Source organism: Mytilus edulis, chromosome 5 (genome assembly GCF_963676685.1).
Source record: "Mytilus edulis chromosome 5, xbMytEdul2.2, whole genome shotgun sequence".
In the NCBI taxonomy this organism is placed as follows: Eukaryota; Metazoa; Mollusca; class Bivalvia; order Mytilida; family Mytilidae; genus Mytilus; species Mytilus edulis.
In genome coordinates this window covers 79,676,525-79,697,939 of record NC_092348.1, presented here as the reverse complement: position 1 = coordinate 79,697,939, position 21,415 = coordinate 79,676,525, and the positions used below count along the sequence as shown (strand labels likewise).

The following is a 21,415-nucleotide window of genomic DNA, read 5'->3' as shown; positions in this document are numbered from 1 at the left end:
ATATTCAGGATAATAACCAAAAACAACAAATTTTCCTATAAATTATCAATTCAGGGGCAGCAACCCAACAACAATTGTCCAATTTGTCTGCAAACTTCAGGGCAGATAGATCTTAACCTGATTAACAATTTTACCCCATGTCAGATTTGCTCTAAATGCTTTTGTTTCAGAGATATAAGCCAAAATCTGTATTTTAAACCTATGTTATATTTTTAGCCATGGCGGCTATCTTGTTGGTTGGCCTGGTCATCAGATTCATTTTTAAACAAAACACCCCAATGATAATTGTGGCCAAGTTTGCTTAAATTTGCCCCAGTAGTTTCAGAGGAGAAGATTTTTGTAAAAGTTAACGACGGACGAAGGACGACGGACGGACGCCAAGTGATGAGAAAAGCTCACATGGCCCTTTGAACCAGGTGAGCTGAAACAAATTAAACATATAATCCTAGGGTAAAAATTTATTTATCCTTGATGAGTTCATGCATTCGAATTCACAGAGGGAAAAATCTCAGTTTGTTAAAATGTTTCTCTACAAAATGTGTCATCATAACAATGGTAGTCTTTACAAGCGTCAGTATTTACATATGTTTGTAGAATTTCGTAAATGGCAAGGTTTCCTTCTTTCATTTGTTGGTCCGCAAGTGTGATTATTTCATTGATATCATGCACAAGCTCAGGAAAGGTCGGTCGTTTAACCGAATCAAATAACCAGCACTTTATCATGATTTCATATCTATGGAGTATAAAAATAATTCGATACATAATTTCATAAAAGGCAATATACACATATCATATTTCTACGTTATTCTTAATAGTGCAACACACTATTTAGACATGATTATTTCTGATGAAGCAAAAATCTGGCAAATAACAACATAAAAGAGATACTATTGATAAGCATTGATTCGTCAAAAATTTATTTAAAAAATCCGTTTTCTTTGCAAAACTATCAGCAGTAATACACACACAAAAAGAACAAAAAAAACCAAACGACAAAAAATAAGAAATGGAACCTAAATCAACAAATGTTTATTGAGTTTGACGAGGTCAATACGATGTATACGTATATACGGACCTGTTCAGTATATTGACAAAGAACGAAGTTCGATAATCAATATAATCTTACAAGTCCATATATAATGTATTGTTTTAGTGAAAGTCATACATTTATAGATTACATATGTATATAGTGTATTACAGAATGGACTCCACTGCTCTTGTTTGAGTATGATACATGATCACTTACATGGTATTTAACAAGATTTGTAATATTGATAACCAATATATAATTATAGATAGAAACAATATAGCACCCATATACTTAAATACCATTTGAATCACGCGATCGAAATAACCAATGAAAAAGAAGAATGATACACCGTATGTTATATTTACTTTTAACCTGTATCTGACCTTTGTGGTATACAACTACAGTTGACAGATTACATGAAGTATCAACGTTTAGTGCAAATTAAAGTCTCCTGGTATCTTGCTTCAATTGTTCAATTGTGAACGGACTGTTATACACAAATCACATAACAGTTTACATCTAGAAATTGACAATGAGGGTTGGTTGAAAACAAAACTTTACGACAAAAGAGAAGATTTCAGCATCCAAATTGTGAACCTTCTATTTCTGTGTAGCAACATTCCAGCAGCGCCTGCATACGGAGTATTTATCTCCCAATTGATACGATATTCTCGGGCTTGTATTTTCTATCATGATTTCCTACTCACAAGGAAGCTATTAAACCAGGAGTTCCAAATGGTGAAGTTGAAATCATTCCATCGTAAATTTTAAAGACGCCATCACGAATTGGTTGACCGTTATGGAATAACCTTTTCTCTGATGATATCAGATATGTTCCTTATGTCGTAACTACAATACCCTTTCCCTTTTCACGAATGTGACCTACCGAATTAGACTATTTAACGGATTTGAAATAACATAAGTAACACGACGGGTGTCACATGTGGAGCAGGATCTGCTTACCCTTTCGGAGCACCTGAAATCACCCCAATTTTTTTTAGTGGGGTTTGTGCTGCTTAGTCTTTAGTTTTCTATGTTGTGTCTTCTGTACTAATATTTGTTTGGTTTTTTTTTTGTCTTTTTATTTTTAGCCATAGCGTTGTCAGCTTATTTTCTATCTATGAGTTTGACTCTCCCTTTTGTATCTTTCGTCCCTCTTTTGCATAACAGTTCAATTTGGAGTTCTGTTGCGGTCCGCCTTTATTCTTTTAGATTGTATTTAAAACACAAGAGTGCACACGCTGAAATGTCTCTTTACTAACAATTGATATTATTTTGATAGTCTTAAATATAAAGCTTTACTACAACTATCACATAAACTTAACATGATAAAAAAATAAGATCAAGGTCATATAAACCGAAGGAAAAATACATACACACCTTACAATCAGTCAATACACTTAAAATATTGTTCACCGATTGCTTATAGTTGACCTATTGCTTAAAGGTGACACATTGCTTATAGATTCTAAGAAACAGACATTAACAAGAAAAACTTAACATTGACCAATGAACCATGAAAAATTAAGTCACGGTCAGATGAACCATGCCGGGCAGACATGTACAGCTTACAGTCCTTCCAAACAACAAATATAATTGACCTATTGCTTAAAATTTAAGAAAAACAGACCAAAACACTAAAACTTAACACTGATCACTGAAAAATGAAAATGAGATCAAGGTCAAATAAAAGCTGAGGGACTGACAAGTACATCATAAAATATTTCCAAGCACCAACTATGGTAGACCTATTGCATATAGCATAAGAAAAAAGACCAAAACTCAAAAACTTCATTTTTACTACTGATCCATGAATAAAGGCAACAATAGTATACCGCTGTTCGAAACCCATAAATCGGTAGAAAAAAAACCGGGTTACAAACTAAAACTGAGGGAAACGCATTAAATATAAGAGGAAACTAAAATGTAACACACACAGAAACAAACTAAGCATTAGACAAAATTCGATGATAAATACACCTTACCATCATTCCATACACCAAATATATAGTAGATCTATTGCATTCAGAATAATTATAACAGACCAAAAAAACAAATATTTAACTTTAACTACGGAACCTTGAAAATGAGGTCAAGATCAGATGACACCTGCCAGTTGGACATGAACTTTAAATTTACAATCCTTCTACACAGCAAATATATTATACCTTTTGCTTAAAGTAGTATGAGATATGGATTTGACCACCAAAACTTTACCTTGTTTACTGATCCATGAAATGAGATCGAGGTCAAGTGTTGGCGAGTCTCGCATTTGTCTCTATTTCTTAAGTTTATTTTTTTCCTGTTCTCTCCTAATATAGGATATTCAATGTTGCAACACGAAACCTCTTACTCGGAATATATAGCAACTCTCATAAATACAAGCTTAAGTCTCAAAAATACAAGCGTGTTATTTTTAAGGTTTCACATGGTTTGTGCATGATTAAAAAATGTTTTTGTTCTTAATTTCTTATATTTAGTTATTAGACTGAGAAAAATACGACTTACGCATCTCTCCATCGAACTTCAAGTCGAATTATTGTGAATCCTGTTTTGTTTATACCTTTTTGATTTTGATACTATAATGTAAATTTTGCACACCATTTTCTTCTTTGGTGTTCTAATCAGGAACCGGTAATGGCTTTAAATAACTACCGGTTTCTTGCAGTCGGACATACGTATAAGTACCTGTTGTCTTTTTTTTTATCTTTCATCCGTATGTGTTTGCAAAGCAAATGTTGCATAACGAGGTTTGCCTCAAAACTATCATGATGCATTTTTGTATGAGGGATCATAAACTTTAAAATCTTTTTAAAAAATATTTAAAAAAATATGTACAAGTCGTGTTGATGCTTTCAGCTTGGATGAGAACGAATGATTCATGAATAAACTCCGGTCAATACATATTAAATATCCTGAAAACAATGAAATGATAAGTAGCATCGGACATGTTTAACCCCTCTAAGGACACATTTCACACCAATTACCAAAATTATCGTTTTTCGCAATCGATTTTCATATCTATAAATAATGGAAAGTAGAGAGATTTTATGTGGTTAGGACATTTAGCTCTTGCAGCACTATTATTTCTACAAATTACAAATAGTATGTAACTCACAAAGTGGCTGGACAACATGCTGGCCGTGGCATTCTTCTTCCTTTCTTTATGAATCGTAGTATATCCCAGTTATCAACTTCAGGGTATGGTTTGACACCCCTTGTCATTAACTCCCACAAAACAATACCAAACGACCACTTAATTAAGTAACAAAGTTTCGTTAGATTTCACTCTGTTTCGTCACTTATACAACAATTACAGTGATAAATTTTAAACAATTCAGCAATTATTATTCGATTTAAATAATAAACTGACATTCACTTCTTTCGTCGTCCATTTTCTTTGACTTTCCCTTTTTACGCTATATTGACGTCACGAAAAATGCCTTATATTTGGTTGTTTCATAACGACAACACAATTTATTGATACATGAGAAAAAAAAGATATGTACTTTCACTTAGACTAAAAATCCTAAATGAAACATGTTTCACTACCGTATCGTATTGTACGATCTTTCTTTATTCCCGATTGTTAACTTCTATCCATAAACTAACTAGAAGGTGAAAACTTCATATCAGACGCTAAACAATGGTGGAATGTATGTACGAAAAGTTCTGAAGAATAGATATTTCAAGTAATTAACGATAATAGAAAAATTATCCATTTCAATTCATTTACCTGCATTTCCATTGATTTTACATACCTTTAAGTACAACATGAATCGTGTACGTTAAACGCATTTCCATGACTAGGTTTAAAAGAGTTGGACAAATAACAATTATCATTATATATGCTTTGTACTATATTTTGAAAGTATGTTTTGGACATGTTATAACATTTTTGAAATATTTCAATACTTATATTTAAATAATAAACGTACCACATCAGATTTGGAGGTGTACGTCCCGTCCTCCAAACATTCCGGAGCCATCCATTTCACTGGTAACATAGTCTTTTTATTATCAGAGGAATAATAATCCTTGGCATAAACATCTCGAGACAGACCAAAATCTCCAACTACAGCTTGAAAACTTTCATCAAGCCTGAAAATATATTGTGGGGATTGACAATATTTCAAAGCAACATTTTAAATCATCAGTCAAAACACAATGAGGAAATTTATTAGGTCTTAACAGTTTATCTGAAACCTCAACATATACTCTCATAAAGAAGAAAAACTGAACAATCATTGGCCAATGCTCCTTTGCAATTTTAACCAAAGATCAAAAACCCAATTTTTCTTAACTGTATACCTTTACACAAGTCTCCGTTTGTAAACCATCACTCTTAAATTCTCTGCATCTGACATTATCGAAATGCATGATATACTGGTATAAGGCATGCAGATGAAATCGTATATATCAGCTGAATTATTTATTATAGATGATATAACAAAGATATGTACTAGTATACCAAAGTTTATTTATAAGATCCTCTACGAGAGATAATTCAAGGTCGGGCTTGCAGGTGTAGTCACTTCGATAACCATTCATGCGTTTGTTGAATGGCTGTTCTCTTTCGCAAGCATACTACCTGCCACATCTGAAGATACTGAAGAAGGTAACAACATTCTTGGATTTGCCAGTTGTACACATAGTAAGTGGAATGGCTAGTAAATGTTTGAGTATTCAATAATTTTCGGCAAGTCAGACATCGGCTGTTACTAAACGACTTGCACCATCCTGAAGTTGAACAGCTTTAATTAGAGGAGACATCAGCTCTCATAAATAAGTCTCTTAGACTTGCTGGTCTCCGAAAAGCTAAGACAGGCGGTTTGGGACAGATCTTGGGTAATTTTGGGTGCTTGGCAATAACTTGCACGGATCAAACGTGAAAGGTTAGTAATGGAGGGATAGTATGTTAAAACAAATGAAACTATTTCGCGGCGCCTCATCTGTTTGTACTGTAATAGGTCAATGCGACTGTTTTTGTTAGCACGCACAAACCTATTATCTATGGCCCATTATTTATAACCTCGTTTGGTCAAAAATCCGCGAAGTTCCTCTAACCGATTAGTAACAGCTTCCTCATAGGAGCAAATCTGCTTTATCATGGGAGCTTGACTGTACATTATTATCTTTGTACAGCGTTTGGGGTGACAGCTTTGGGGATAAAGGTACTGGTGTTTATCTGTAGGTTTACAGTAGAGGACTGTTGATATGACACCGTTCTTTATAGATGTAGTTGTGTGTAAGAACGACAAAAATGTCGTTCTTAGACACAATTCAGAAAGATAACTCAGTTGTATATAAACGGGATATTCAAGGGCTTGTATGATTTCCTTGATAGAGGACTGCTGCGCATTAGAACGGTACTAAGCCAAAGTTGAAATAGTAGACTAACCACGATATCAGAAACCTGTAAACCAGAACCTATTCAGTCATAAGCAAGTACTAGTTGAGAAATTTTGGGAATCAGTTTTCATCAAATCTATATCTGAAATTGATGATCTTCTATTATGTTCATGTTCATATCACGGAAATATCTTATTCATTTAATATTTAGAAGGTTTCGTGAAATACATACATACAGTTTCTAGCTGCTAAATCTCTGTGTACAAACTTAATTTGTGAGAGATACTCCATACCTTTGGCTATATCTATACCAATCATTATCAGATCTTTAATAGTTGGATTCTGTAATCATATTGACACAAGTTTAGTATAAAAGTAACAGTGATTTATGGAAAACACATTTGCAACGTTGCAACAATACTTCGAATAACAACAACTCAGATGAAATTTTATTTTGTTGTCACGTATAACGACTAAGATACAATAATTATTTTCCCTTTCCAACAAAAAAAAAGTCTAAACATATTGTTTCTCCTCACCAAAAAAATATGGTTCGCCTTTGATAACGGAAATACAGCTCAGATACAATAATGTTAGTTATCAAGAATAACTAAACCCTTTTCCTTTTTATGTTCGATTAAAAAATGTTCACAGTCTCATCGGAAAAATATTGTAAATTTTTTTACCAAGATTACTTGTGTTTATGCATTTGTTAGGCCTATGAACGTTTGCAAAAAATATTGTCAACTTACTCCCTTCGACCAAAACAATAATTTGATACATAATGCATATGCTTGTACACATTGGCGCATCTACTGCCGAAAATTTGGTACCGTTTATGCTATTTTATATGGCAAATGAAGTTTTAACAAAATTAGGAGGCGTCGACAGAGTAAGGATATCCTGCTATGCTTGTACCATCTTCAATGAAAATCAAGACAGCACATTTTGACAGCTTATTTCTTTAGTCCTAAATGCAACCTATAATTCTCAAGTTGCAACAAAGACATGTCTTGAGAGTTTCTATATTGGTTAACTTACAGTCTTTGCATTTCTTATGTATGACAACAAATCACCATGCTTCATAAATGGTAATATAACCATTGGCATATCATCTAAGTCAAAAGATATCCCAATTAAGCTCAGGACACTTGGGTGATGGAAATCTTTCATCCTTAGTGCTTCATCAATAAAATCATCTACATCTGTCTGATGAGTAGCATTTTCTATAAAAAAGAAACTTATAAATATCGTATAAATTGATATCAAATAAGTGAATCTGTGAGCTACCGCGCACTAAAGATATCCTCGCCCGCTTAAAGTCAACAAGAAATTGTTGAGTGATTAATCTGAAAACGCATCACACGGTATATCTGACTCATATAAACACTGAATCCGAATTTCAGAAATCCTTGAAATGATGTTCCTGAAAAAGATGCAACAAAAAATATTCATGAAACGAACGGATGGCCGGACGGACGGACAGATAGTTGTTAAAAAGTTAGTCCCCACTTTTTAATAGAACGGGTATAATTACAAAGTATATAAAGCAACATGTTTAGGTCACGACATTAATCAAAGACAACTCCTGTTTCGTATATTTTACAAATCGTTACTCATTTCAAAACTGCAGTTTCATTTTAGACAAAAGAGGTACAGGAATTAAAAATGCACAAAAATGGGAAACAACAAAGACTAGAATAATACCGCCTTTGTCATGTGTTAGTCAAAAGTAACGAACATGGTCAGTAATTGCATGTCATATTTAATATACAATTCGGTGTTCTTGTCCCTTTGATGATTTAACTCATACACGTATGATATAACACAATAGTTCAATTGAGACATATATATTAGTATGAAACAGTATAAAACAGAAACAATATATGTGTACACGGTAAATATCAATTTATTATTTCTATCTGAACACTTGTTGTACTACTGGTACTTTCATGTCCATTCTCTTATTTGTTTTCTGGATTTTAGATGAGGTAGAAGATACTAAAAGAAAAAGGAAAAAAATTAATTAAGTCCAAATTCAAAAAAAGCAGACAAAACTGTCCCCGGAAGGAAAACTACGACAAGAAACATCCTATCTAAACAACGGTTGACTTCATTTTATCATTTCTTGCTCCGCTAGTGACACCCGCTACATAAGAACTGTTAAAATACTGTGGATAATGCAATATTATATATGTAATGGCAGAAAATGAGTTGTATCATATCTGCTTCAAAACAACACCAAACTATACTAATCATTGCCATTTGTAAATTCTCTAACATTTATATAATTAACTCATACAAATACAAAATTACGAACTAAAAATTATTTCAATACAAAGTATAGGCAAATAAAGGCAACAGTAGTATACCGCTGTTCAAAACTCATAAATCCATGGACAAAAAACAAAATCGGGGTAACAAACTAAAACCGAGGGAAACGCATTAAATATAAGAGGAGAACAACGACACAACACTAAAATGTAACACACACAGAAACGGACCAAGCATCAGACAAAATCCCACGAGAATAACAAATATAACATCAAAACCAAATACGTGAATTTGGGATAGACAAGTACCGTGACACGTCTTATCGCAATGTGAAATTACACTCAAAAATAAGAGAAAACAAACGACGCAACGTAAAAATGTAACACACACAGAAACGAACAATAATATAACAATTGCCATATTCCTGACTTGGTACAGGACATTTTTAAAGGAAAAAATGGTGGGTTGAACCTGGTTTTGTGGCATGCCAAACCTAGCACTTTAATGGCAATGTTAAATATAGCATTGAAATGACAACATAATATTACAGGACTACAATACAAATAAATAGGAGAACGTATTAGACAAAGAAACACATGATAAATGGATAACAAAAAGCATCAGGTTTAAAATTCAATACGCCAAAAACGCGCCTCGTCCACACAAGACTCACCAGTGACGCACAGATATAAAAGATTGAAAGTGAAAAAAAGTACAAAGTTGTACAACACTGAAAATCAAAAGTTGAAAAGGTTGTGTCAAATACGGCTATGTTTTTATGCTTGGGATAAGAACATCCTTATTATTTAGAACATTTAATGCTATTGCAAACAGTAAATTTTATCAAATGAATATAAAAGATATACATAATGAAACAAAATAGGAGCTGCAGTAGAGCATCGATTATCAAATTTCGTATACAAAAAGAAATATAAAAATTTACTTGGAGTCATTCCTTAAAAATAACCAAGGACGACATTGCCAGATGGCATACAAAATATTTGTGATGACCACAGATGTCTTACTTGTCGTAACCACGATCCAGTCCTCTTTCCGTTTGTTGTGATATCACCTTATTTGAATTTGAACTAAGACTTATACGATGGGTGCCACAAGTATATCAAGAACTTAATAAACGTCCAGAACACTTTAAATCACCACCATATTTTGCTTTTTTCCTGTTTCTCAACTTCTTTGTTTTTTTACAGCTGTTTATGAATTTGTGTTTGTCTTTTCGTTGTCTTTTGTTTGTTCATGGGTTTGTCAGATTCTCTTGACTTATGATAGTTGAATGCCCACTTGGTATATTCCCACAATTCTTAAAACTTACGATTAAGTGTTTTCACGGCTACAAGTTGTGTCTTTGTTTCAGCTGAAATATCGGGGACCTCTAGATATCCTCTGTAGACGCATCCAAAATGTCCTACAAAAACCATTGTGGCTAAGGAATTTCATAAACAGGAATGATAACGGCAGGGATTTGTCGTTATGCTGATTTGAAAATTCATAAATTAAACAGCGATTTTTAATTCTGTATAAAATATGGTGTTATAAATATAGATGATTCAAAAATGATGTAATTAAAAGATTAATTTTAACACGGTTTCACAAGTTCTTAGTTGTATAATAAGTCATAATAATGATTATAATTATCAATTTGTATATACGAAAACATCAAAGACCACAACCAAAACATCAAAAGACATGATAAAAAACTGCAGCACACCTTCTCTTTTCGAATTAACCAGAACATGAACGCCAGTTTTAGAGAAGATTTCGAAATTTTAAGTCATTTTTGTAAATCACCAATACAAATTTGTTTTGGTCCCATAAAAAGGTGCAAATTCACAATTTTTGCACATTTTATTTCAGAAAATATTGTTTAAACTTTAAAAAAATAACATGTTTTGATAAATTGCTGTTTTGAATAACCATTTGAAACAAGTTAAACATTCATTCATCTTTTCAATAAAATAGTTTATTCCGAAACAAACGACACATGTATCTAGTTTTCTTACTTACCTTTGCCAATCATCTCTGCTATTGTCAGTGCATGTCTTTCAATGAATAGTTCCTTATCTTTCAACACTAACATTATGTCCTTATCCAATAAGATGGTGGACCAACAATCAGTTGCATCTTCCGGTAATTCTTGTTCAGCATCATCTGCAAGTTTTTACATGTATCAAAATATAAGCGTGAATATCACGGCCGACACTCGGCTAACCGAGAGATTGGTCGGTTAATCTATATTGAGTATGCGGCTATATCGGCGGTTGGTCTGTTAATCGGGTTGGCTAAAGTCTGTTAATCAGGTGTTATCGAGAAAATCATTGAAAGTTCAGCATGTTTCATTGTATAATTTTCTAAATATATTTTCATCATAAAAAGTATTCATGTCTAACAAAACAATTCAATGTACTGAATTCAGTGGTGTAATCATTATTTTTCTAGCTTCGATGTACGATCTATAAAATGAAAAGGCGGGTTACTCATCAATAAATTTATACACATTTTACACACACAAAATGTACACAAAATGACACATTGGTTAAATTTACATGCATTCAATATTTTGAACATCGAAAAAAGAATGGCATTGTGTTTGTAAACCATATTGATATCATTGTGTGAAAAATCTACACGAAAATCTGTATTTTGTTGACATAAATCAATCTTTATTTAAAACCTTGTCTGTTAATGGGTCGGATGTATAAAACCCGGTCTGTTAATTGGTCTGTTAAGAGTTATGAAAGGCAATAAAAGTATAATTTTATTGCTATATGGGGTGTTATCGGATTAAATGAGTAGGCTCAAGACGAGCGGCTAAAATATACGAAAACAACACATGAGCAATGAAACATAACATATACGGAAACAACACGTGAAATTGAAAATTGATAAAAATGGTTTCAAAAAGTGTAATATTAAAGTAATATTAATTTCATCCAAGAATGATTGCATATATATCATGTTGATTCTGTTCAATTGTCATGAATGACACAAATTTGTCATCTACATTGGTAACCAGTATATAAATCAGAGATAAAAGAGGGACGAAAGATACCAAAGGGACAGTCAAACTCATAAATCTAAAACAAACTGACAACGCCATGGCTAAAAATGATAAAGACAAACAAACAACAGCACACACGACACAACATAGAAAACTAAAGAATAAACAACACGAACCCCACCAAAAAACTAGGGGTGATCTCAGGTGCTCCGGAAGGGTAAGCAAATCCTGCTCCGCATGCGACAAATGTCGTAATGTAACTAAACATCAGTAAGTAAATTATATTGGGATGACAAAATATGAAAAATAAAGAAAGAATAATTAGTAAGATAAATAAAATGTAGAAAAAAATGACATAACAATTTAAAGAATACAGAAATAAACAATACCCCAATTCGGACCCTCATGGTATACACGAGAATCTGGATGGAAACGCAAAATATAGAATAATATATAAGGACAGTAGAGAGTTATACATTGCTAAAAACGAGAGAAAAATAATACTTGTTTAAGAATACACACATGAAACACCGATGGCTGTTGAAACAGTAACGGCTTGCGATGTACTTATATTGGTGACAAATTCTAGAAGTTTACATGCGGACAACTATGGTGGCAGGTTAATGACATTTTGCGTTTTAGCGCTTTAGCGTTTTCGCCTTACAATTTCTATATGTCGAAAACGCGAAATTGCGAAGTCGAAAACGCAAAAGCGCGATAACGCGAAACCGATTTCTCGATCGACTTCGCGATTTCGCCTTTTCGCGATTTCGCGTTTTCGCCCTATAGAATATGAAAGGCGAAACAGCGAAATCGCGAAATGGACTTCACCGGCCACCATAGACAACTGTAGTTCTCCTCTGCACTTATGTAGAAAGGAACTAAACGCAATAAAATGAATTGAAACTTAAAATAACCAAATGTAGCTGCATTCGCTCCTTTCCTTTTACTTCTTTAGAGTGATTTGTAAACAACATATGATTAAGTAATAGAAGAAAAGAACCAATTGGATGATGCTGATGAATTAGGGTTTAACGTCCAGTTACAAATATCATGTTCATATGTGAACGAGAACACGTTATATGTACCCTGTGTTGTATTAGAAAGACACTTTCAGTCGGAATTGAGAACGTGCTACTTCGAACAGACACAAAAATTAAGGCTGATTGAAAACGTCAATAAAACATTAATGCATATTCCAGAGGCCAATCCATATCACGCTATATTGTAGTGACACACACTTCAATAAAATGCAAAAAAAGTCCCCAAAAAAATGCTCTTTCTAGGATACTGTGGCACCGTAATTGTCATTTTTGTTTACTCAGGAACATCTCATTCTAAAATTTGTCAAGGGGAAAATATAAAGGTAGCACAATTATTGTCGTGGCTAAATAACTCTTAACTGACAAAATTTCAATTGTCCAACCCATTAACAGACTTTATTCCCATAATTTTCACTAAAACGTGGTATTATTCACGTTATTTTACAATTATGAAATATTTACTAATGTCAATTTATTTTTTAGAACCACAGTACTATTTTTTGTCCTTTAAATGATATCTAAATTTGTTTGTTTCGCCTTTTATTAAAAAAAATTGCTATGAGTATAAGCATAAATACTACATACTTGCACGACGCCTTTTAGTTTTACTGAAAACTGCGCAGACTAAGAAAGGTTTTTACAAGTGCAAAATGTTCTATGATAGATACCATTTTGTCAGACACTTTTCTTTTTTTGATTTGGTTCTCATAACTTGCCAAAAATCTGTATATTTAATAGAGTTTAACATTAAATTAAGCGTTTTACTCTTAACAGACGTATAACCAACCCGATTAACAGACCAATCGCCCATATAGCCGTATACTCAATATAGATTAACCGACCAATCTCTCGGTTAGCCGAGTGTCGGCCATGAATATGAATCCATTATAAACAACTCTCATATTCCTGACTTAGAACATGCATCTTCATAGTTTTATAGCTGGGTAAATCTCTAACTTGTATGACAGTTATAAAAAAAATCATAATATTGACATCAACTTTTAATTTGACAAGTGTTTCCACCCAATCATATGGCGTACACATTTCCAGTTTGTATGTGACTGCCTGGTATGTTTACGTTATACAGACTTAATAATTAGAGGTGTACTTCTCACACAATAGCTGATCTAATAGGGTGATGAGGTAAACAACTGCAAAAGATACCACATAAGTCTTTTATTGACCATCACAAATTAATTGACCGATGAGAGGTATCCGTTTCTCAAAACAACTGCGACGTGTTTCACAGTCTTATATTTTTAGATACTAAAATTGTTATCTGATTTGTAAATTCGTTGAAAGTGTTCCACTTTGTTTTTGGATTTCATGCAATTCCCTCAGTTTTAGTGTTTACCTAGATTTGTATCCTCCTAATATATAAATTAGATTTGAACATTGGTAAACTAACGCAGAAACTTCTTTATTTCAGTGTACCTCTTTTTATTTTTCAAAACAAACTGTTGTTCACAAACATGCACAACATACTTACCAGGTTGCAACTTTTCATCTCCAATGACTATCTGTTCATTTGGAAAAAATCCTACATTCTTATATTCATGGTCTTCTAAGCGCCGTTTGAAAGGTCCTATTCCCATTCGTTTTATAATAAAAACAAGTACCATAATGAGGCATGCGACTAATCCTAAGATGACACCCATTTCAATTAATCCCGATGACAACGTTTTGGTCATTCCCGGTAACAAATCTGATATTGGTTGATCTATGTAAATAAGTTCTCCAATAAGGTAACTGCTATACCCAACATGAACCTAGTGAAAAAAAATTGTAGCTTGTTACATTTGAAAAAGGTCTGTTCATTTAAAAGAAATTTTCAAAGTGATTTTTTATATACTCCCAATTTTCCTGCACCAGGTCCGGATGGAGAAAAATGACAGAATAAGAAGCACATTCAACAATTTTTAAAAGGGTTATTTTTTCATGATTCCCTCTAGAAGAAAGGTATTAAAAAAACTTTAATAGAAAGAGTGAGCCCCCACCTTTTTGGATTAATCAGTGCAGTAACAATATAACTAATTTTAAACAGACATTTAACAAATGAAATTGAAAAAAACACATATAATAGACACCTCCTTCAGACCACATAACACCAATCCTCAAGTCTCTCCATTGGATGACCGTAACATATCGATGTCAGTATAAACTTCCTTTGTATGTGTTTAAGGCTTTGTACGAGGAGACACCGGTCTACCTACAAGAATTAGTTCAAATATACAAACCAATGCGAGCACTTAGATCTGAAAATGTCATGATTTTAACAACGCCACGTGTAGGAACTAAAACATATGGGTAGATAACTTCGACAAAACAGCAGCCGTTCTGTGGAATGATTCACCAGGTGATCTATGGAACATCCATTGTGTGAACGTTTTTTCAGAAAAACCTGAAAATTTATTTATTCAGACATGCTTTTCATAGTTCTTAAAACATTTCTTTATTATTGTAATTTTTAATTTTTAACTTATTATTTTTTGAATTTTTAACTTACTTTTAGTTGTAATTTTAGAGAAAAAAAAAGGTTAGCAAATATTTTTAAAGTTTTAACTTACGTTTATTGGTACGGTTTAAATATCTCCTTAATTTTATCATGTCCATTTTATATACATTTTAATGTTTATCAATGCTATATTTTTACAATCTGTTTGTTTTAGGAATTTTTAACATTAGCTTTCATATTTTATTGTTAAAACTTATATATGTGAATGGATATATGTTGTAAAGCGCTTAGAATAATTTTAATACTATATAATGCGCTGTTATAAATACGGTATAATAATAATATTAATAATTCAGATATACGTGAAAATGTCGCATCTTCGAAACGAGCCATCGTACATATCAAAGTTTACGATATGACCAGAGGAAAATGCTTTAACTTTCTTTTTCCTGAAATGAATTGCTCATCTGTACACAAATATAGACACCCTTGAAAGTTGTGTTTCCAGGTATAGTCGGGAATTTCCCTTCATCACAAACATAATATTGTTGGAAAGCAAACAAAATTTACATCATAGATGATTTTTTTTTCTAAAGGGAATCACACCTTGATTATAAAAGTCTATACCTTTCGGTGCCAATATAAATCGGCTGAGATTTGGAGAAACAAGACAATTATCCTTGAATTACATACCACTACTGTCTCCCTTTGTTCTGTGCTATTGAGAGACGATGGCTTATCCTTTGGAGTGCATAACAGCATTGTGTATTTCATTGTGGAAACTTCACAAGAAGAGTTGCCTATCTTTACTGTAACGTCTTTGGTTGTAAATCCATAATGAAAATATTCTCCCTGTAAACATATTAGTGTTGAGACAATATTAGAAAAGAGAGACGACAGATTTTAAAGGAACTTTTAATTCCATCAGTCGAAAACACAAAATTATTTCTTTTTTGTACCACTTTACACGGAATGGCTAACATAAAAATGGCTTATTTTTACCGGGTGTGCAATTCCGGCAATTATGAGCCTCAAGTTTCGGATTGTTATTGATTTACTATAAAAAAAAATAAAAAAAGAAGATGTGGTATGATTGCCAATGAGACAACTGTCCACAAGAGACCAACATGTTCATCTAAGGAGTACCATGGGTCACATCCGATTTTTAATGTGGTTCGTATTGCTCAGTCTTGAGTTTTTTATACAGGTTTTGTGAGCTTTATCTTCTTGTCGCCCCTTCCGTTATTTTGCAATGGATTTGTCAGTTTCTCTCTAGTTTATAGTTTTAAATGTCCCTTCTGTATTTTCCGTCTTCTTTTTGTAAGATGAATGTTAACACACATTAAGTATACCACACTGGTAATTTATCATATCACCAGCAACATGATATTCGTTACCTGTAATGCAGGACCTGCTTGACGTTCAAATGCATTTGAGCTAAATAAGGGTCTTTTTCTTCTTTTAAATACGGTCATGTATGATTACCGCAAATTCGATTTAAGTTGAGATCTCACAATCTCTTGCTTTTTTTTTTAAATTACAAATTTTCAAAAAATAGTTTAGTTCATTATATTTGACATTGCATTTGTCAAATTATCTAAAAAGTGAAACAATGTTAACAGTTCAAAGCATTGACCAATCTGAATTCAATCTGACAGCAAAATATGTTTAAACCATGAATGATGCCTTTGAAGGAATAATGTTGTAAAGGTTGTTTATCTGGGTAGCTACATTTAACATTTTCGTCGTTATGCAGATTATAGTATATATTACAAGATATGTTTCTAATATTGTAGAAAAATTAAGCACCAATACATATTTGTATCATTGTTATATCATTGGAGGGGCGATGTACAATGAATACAACGACATATTCCCTGACAAATTATGTGTCCTTACTTATTAGGCAAAAAAAGTTGACAACAGAAGTATACCGCTGTTCAATTGTCATAAATCGATTAAGCGAAAAACAAATATGTACCTTTATTTCCAGCTCTTCTTCTGAAAGCAAGAAGTATTTTACACGTGTGACCCCTGTAAATTTGTTAAAAACAGGATTGATGAAATATTCTATATATATATTTGAATGTCTGACTGATTCCATCCCTTCAATTAAAAAACATATGTTCACTGGTTTTCCTTTACAGCATGGTAGATTATGTTCCAATATTCTGGAGATATCTGGTGTTGGACATAACATTTGAGTACCGCCATCAGAGATGTTGTAACATGTCTACAAAACAGTTGAATTAAACAATGGGCAAGTTGGTCTAGCTTCAAAGAATTAAAATATTATTATGTAAAACACATATCCTAATGTAGTAACTACAATCCTGCCCTTTTCACAAATATGATTTACCGAATTAGACTTGTTTTCTGGTTTGTACTTACATGAGCCACACAACAGAAGCAACATGTGGAGCAAGATATGCTTACCCTTCCGGAGCACCTGAGATCATCCCGTTTTTTTTTTGCATTGTCTTTAGTTTTTTCTGTTGCGATTTATGTACTGCTGTTTGTATGTTTGTGTTTTTCAATTTTATTTCATGGCTTTGTCAGTTTATTTCCAAATATGAGTTTGAATGTCCCTCTGGTATTGTTCGCTCTTCATTTAAAAGTCTTTTATATGTTGCATTGGTGACTAAATGGTAGAATTAATCAAATACAAATCAAGGTCGCTTAACATCTTAAGAAATACAACATTGCAATCATTGGCAACAAACTTTCTAAGATAAATAATATATAGTGACAAGGTTCGACACAGTGTCGATGGGAGAATATATTTCATATGAATGTTCAAGTTACTTAAAGACAAATATTGGTCATGAACTGTCATTTTGAAGCGGATACCTTGTCCTATAAGAAGTCAAGTCTTAAGTTTAATTTTGTCGTCTCTTGAACCATTGTAGGTATGTGGAATGATAAGACAAACACGCACAAAGTATGAGTGTGTAAAAATTGTCATTTTAAGTCGCTACCAACGATGAGGACATGATTGACAATTTTGGTCATATTTGACTTATTTTTAGTATTGTTACTGTTACTGCTCATTCGTTAATGTGTATGAACTCACTCGTGACATGTGTATGAACTCACTCGTGACATGTGTATGAACTCACTCGTGACATGTGTATGAACTCACTCGTGACATGTGTATGAACTCACTCGTGACATGTGTATGAACTCACTCGTGACATGTGTATGAACTCCCTCGTGACATGTTTTTATGAATTGGATATTTAGATACCAGCCTGGTTTTCGAAAGTGTCATAAGATATGTCATAAGATATATCTTAGGACATATTTTATGATCATCTTATGACTATCATATGATATGTCATAGGATGTAAATCAAAGCTGTCTTAAGAGAGTCATAGCTATGATGCTCTTATGACTGTCATAAGTGAACATTATTTTCTATTATTTCAAATAATGTTTAAAAAGTATAAAATATAAAAATGAAAATGAAAAGTATGAACATATTAGTTATTACTATTCTTAATATTTACGAATATTTTATTTTTTTCATTATAATAAACCTGAAATTTTATACAAAAAGGAATTGAAATATGAGTTGATAATTTGTTTAAATTTAGTTTGTAATATATGTTTATTCTTGAACTTCGCTTTCGTGTGTCATCATACATGCATTGTTATTTAACTGTGAATACTTTTTAGATTCGGTACATCGAGTACCCGCTTAACAAAATGCCCGTGCACATACGTGAATATAGAACTATTAAATATACTAGGAACGAAATAATATGTATATCTATTGTACAAAACCATAAGTTAGAAAAAAAATCCAAATTGTATGTAGCAGGAGATTCAAATTTTAATTCACGTAGTAATAAAATCTTTACTATTTAGCTAACCGAGAAACACAACAAATATTTTTATTACAATTAATATGAAATTATGCCAAAAAAGTCATGAAAAGTAATTAAAATTTTAGTTGACAATCATAAGACCATCATAAGTCATGTCGCGAGGGGTCTTAAGTTTACGACAAAAGTTTCACGAAGCTGTCTTAGGACTAAGACATGTCTTAGGATGGTCTCACGACATATCTTAGTCCTAAGTGGGTTTCACAAAGTGTTCCTAAATTAGGACATCTCTTAAAGTAGGTCATAAAGTTAGGACAACGCGATAGTTGTCTTATGATGGTCTTAGGATAGTTATACGTTTATTTATATAAATTACACTAATTTTTTATATTAATTTTGAAAAAAATATCCTATTATCATCTAATTATCTATTCTCCTGTTCCTGCTTATAACGTTATCTTTCGAGATTGACGGATTATCATGATTTGTTAACAATGAAAATTCGATGTATTGATATCAAGATTGCACGATTTTATCCCTTAACCTTTTATAACCAATAAAGTCGAAATTGAATTCAACTCACTTGTACCAAAAAATGTCATCATTTTATATTCTTTTTTCTTAATTTTGCATTAAAAATTTCATATTTATATTGATGTATTGTTTAAAGATAATTTATATATAAATTACTTTTATCTTTTTATATTTATTTTGCAAATTATGTCATTATATTAATCAATACGTTTAGAATAATTTATGATGAGACATACTACATTTATATGATTTTTTTTCCGTAAATCATATTTATATTTGAAAATTTAAAGAACTTGCGACAGGTTTAGGATGTCTTAGCTAAGATCATCCTAAGACAGCTTCGAGACGAGGTCTGAGATATGTCCTAGGATAGTCATAAGAGGATCATAAGACATGTCCTAAGATATATCTTATGACATGTCTTAGGATAGCTTCGTGAAACCGGCCCCAGAATACTAATCGTTTAATTTGTATATTTACCGAATTTTTCTTTTTTCAATTGGTATAAATTTAGTATGACTAGATATGCATACGGGTGCGGGAATTTCTCGCTACATTGAAGACCTGTTGGTGACCTTCTATGGTCGGGTTGTTGTCTCTTTGGCACATTCCCCATTTCCATTCTCAATTTTATAGCAGGTAAAGCAAACATAGCAACAGATTCCTACCATGTCAATGCATCCATCTGGTCAGGTTTATGGGGGGAGAGGATTAATGCGAATCCATCATTTCTTATCTTTACCTTGATAAAGATGTTCTTAAAGAGATAATTAGATTTTAACATCGGTAACCATCTGTTGCCTATATTTTACGGGATCAATTTTGTAGTTTAAACTTTCTATTTGGTTGGTTAAATTTATAGTAATATCTAAAGCCACATTAAAGGGAAAACATCGCTGAATGGCAATATCTCATTAAATTTTTTTTTCGGCCATAAGAACTTATTTTTAAACAGCTACACTCTATCTACATTGTTTTTTTGCCAGAATCAATTTGTACAAATCGTTTTTCATGAAAATAACTCTTTTAGGTTCTGGATTAAACCCCAAAATGCAAAAAAGCTGCAACAAATCAACGAAGGACAATAACTCTTGTTATGATTTTCCATGACAGCTTTATTGACTTACTTATTGATTTATTTGAGCATTAATTGATAAGTTGCTAAATTCAATGCACGGTTAGTAGTAGTGTTATGGCCCTTTAAAAAACAACACGGTGTTGAGAAAAAGTCTTAAAGGTTTCAACGGATGAAGAAATTCTAATAACACATTCAAAGCTTACAATTGTTTTGTATAGACCAAGGGAAGTAGTTTTTTTTAATAATAACGGTATTGAAGACTTGATCAATATCATAGCGTACTAGTTTAACCCCACCTCATTTTTGCGCAAATCCCAAGTTAGGAGCTTCTGGCCTTTGTTTGTCTTGTGGGTTTTTTTTTTTAATTTTAGCTTATTTATATGTTTTGGAGGTTAGTATGACGTCCATTTTCCCATAACTAATACAAATTCTAATTTAGGGACCAGCTGAGATCCACCTCCAGGTGCGGGATGTTCTCGTTGCGTTTAAAATATCACTCTTCTCAATAAACTGACCACAAATGTTACACATAGATTATCTGATAAGAAAGTCAACATTTTTGCCATTTTCTGTCTTTACTTGAAAAATAAATATTTCTACTACATGTAACATTATCTATGTATGAATATTCTCCATAAGATTTTGACAATCAAGTCAATGTTTTGTTATCATTAATATTCAGATACATTTAAAGGAATATAACATAAAGTTATGAATATCTTTTATTAATTTAAATTTAAGAAAAGAAAATTCTTTGTAATTCTCACATTTTGTTTATATATTTGATTTAATGATAAAACAAAATC

At 32.4% G+C, this 21,415-nt stretch overlaps 1 protein-coding gene across 1 annotated transcript in view; it reads right to left on the bottom strand.

Moving 5' to 3' along the window:
- Positions 1-445: 445 nt before the first annotated feature.
- Positions 446-21,415, bottom strand: part of LOC139525486 (hepatocyte growth factor receptor-like) — a 38,587-nt gene continuing 17,617 nt past the window's right edge. Inside the window, exons 10-19 of the mRNA XM_071320859.1 lie at positions 17,152-17,403; positions 15,864-16,022; positions 14,205-14,484; positions 10,679-10,822; positions 9,987-10,079; positions 7,424-7,608; positions 6,615-6,724; positions 4,969-5,131; positions 4,149-4,285; positions 446-733 (exon numbers count right to left, since the gene is read on the bottom strand). Of these exons, the coding sequence (XP_071176960.1) occupies positions 517-733; positions 4,149-4,285; positions 4,969-5,131; positions 6,615-6,724; positions 7,424-7,608; positions 9,987-10,079; positions 10,679-10,822; positions 14,205-14,484; positions 15,864-16,022; positions 17,152-17,403 (1,740 nt within the window). The 3' untranslated portion in view covers positions 446-516. The remainder of the gene's footprint in view (positions 734-4,148; positions 4,286-4,968; positions 5,132-6,614; positions 6,725-7,423; positions 7,609-9,986; positions 10,080-10,678; positions 10,823-14,204; positions 14,485-15,863; positions 16,023-17,151; positions 17,404-21,415) is intronic.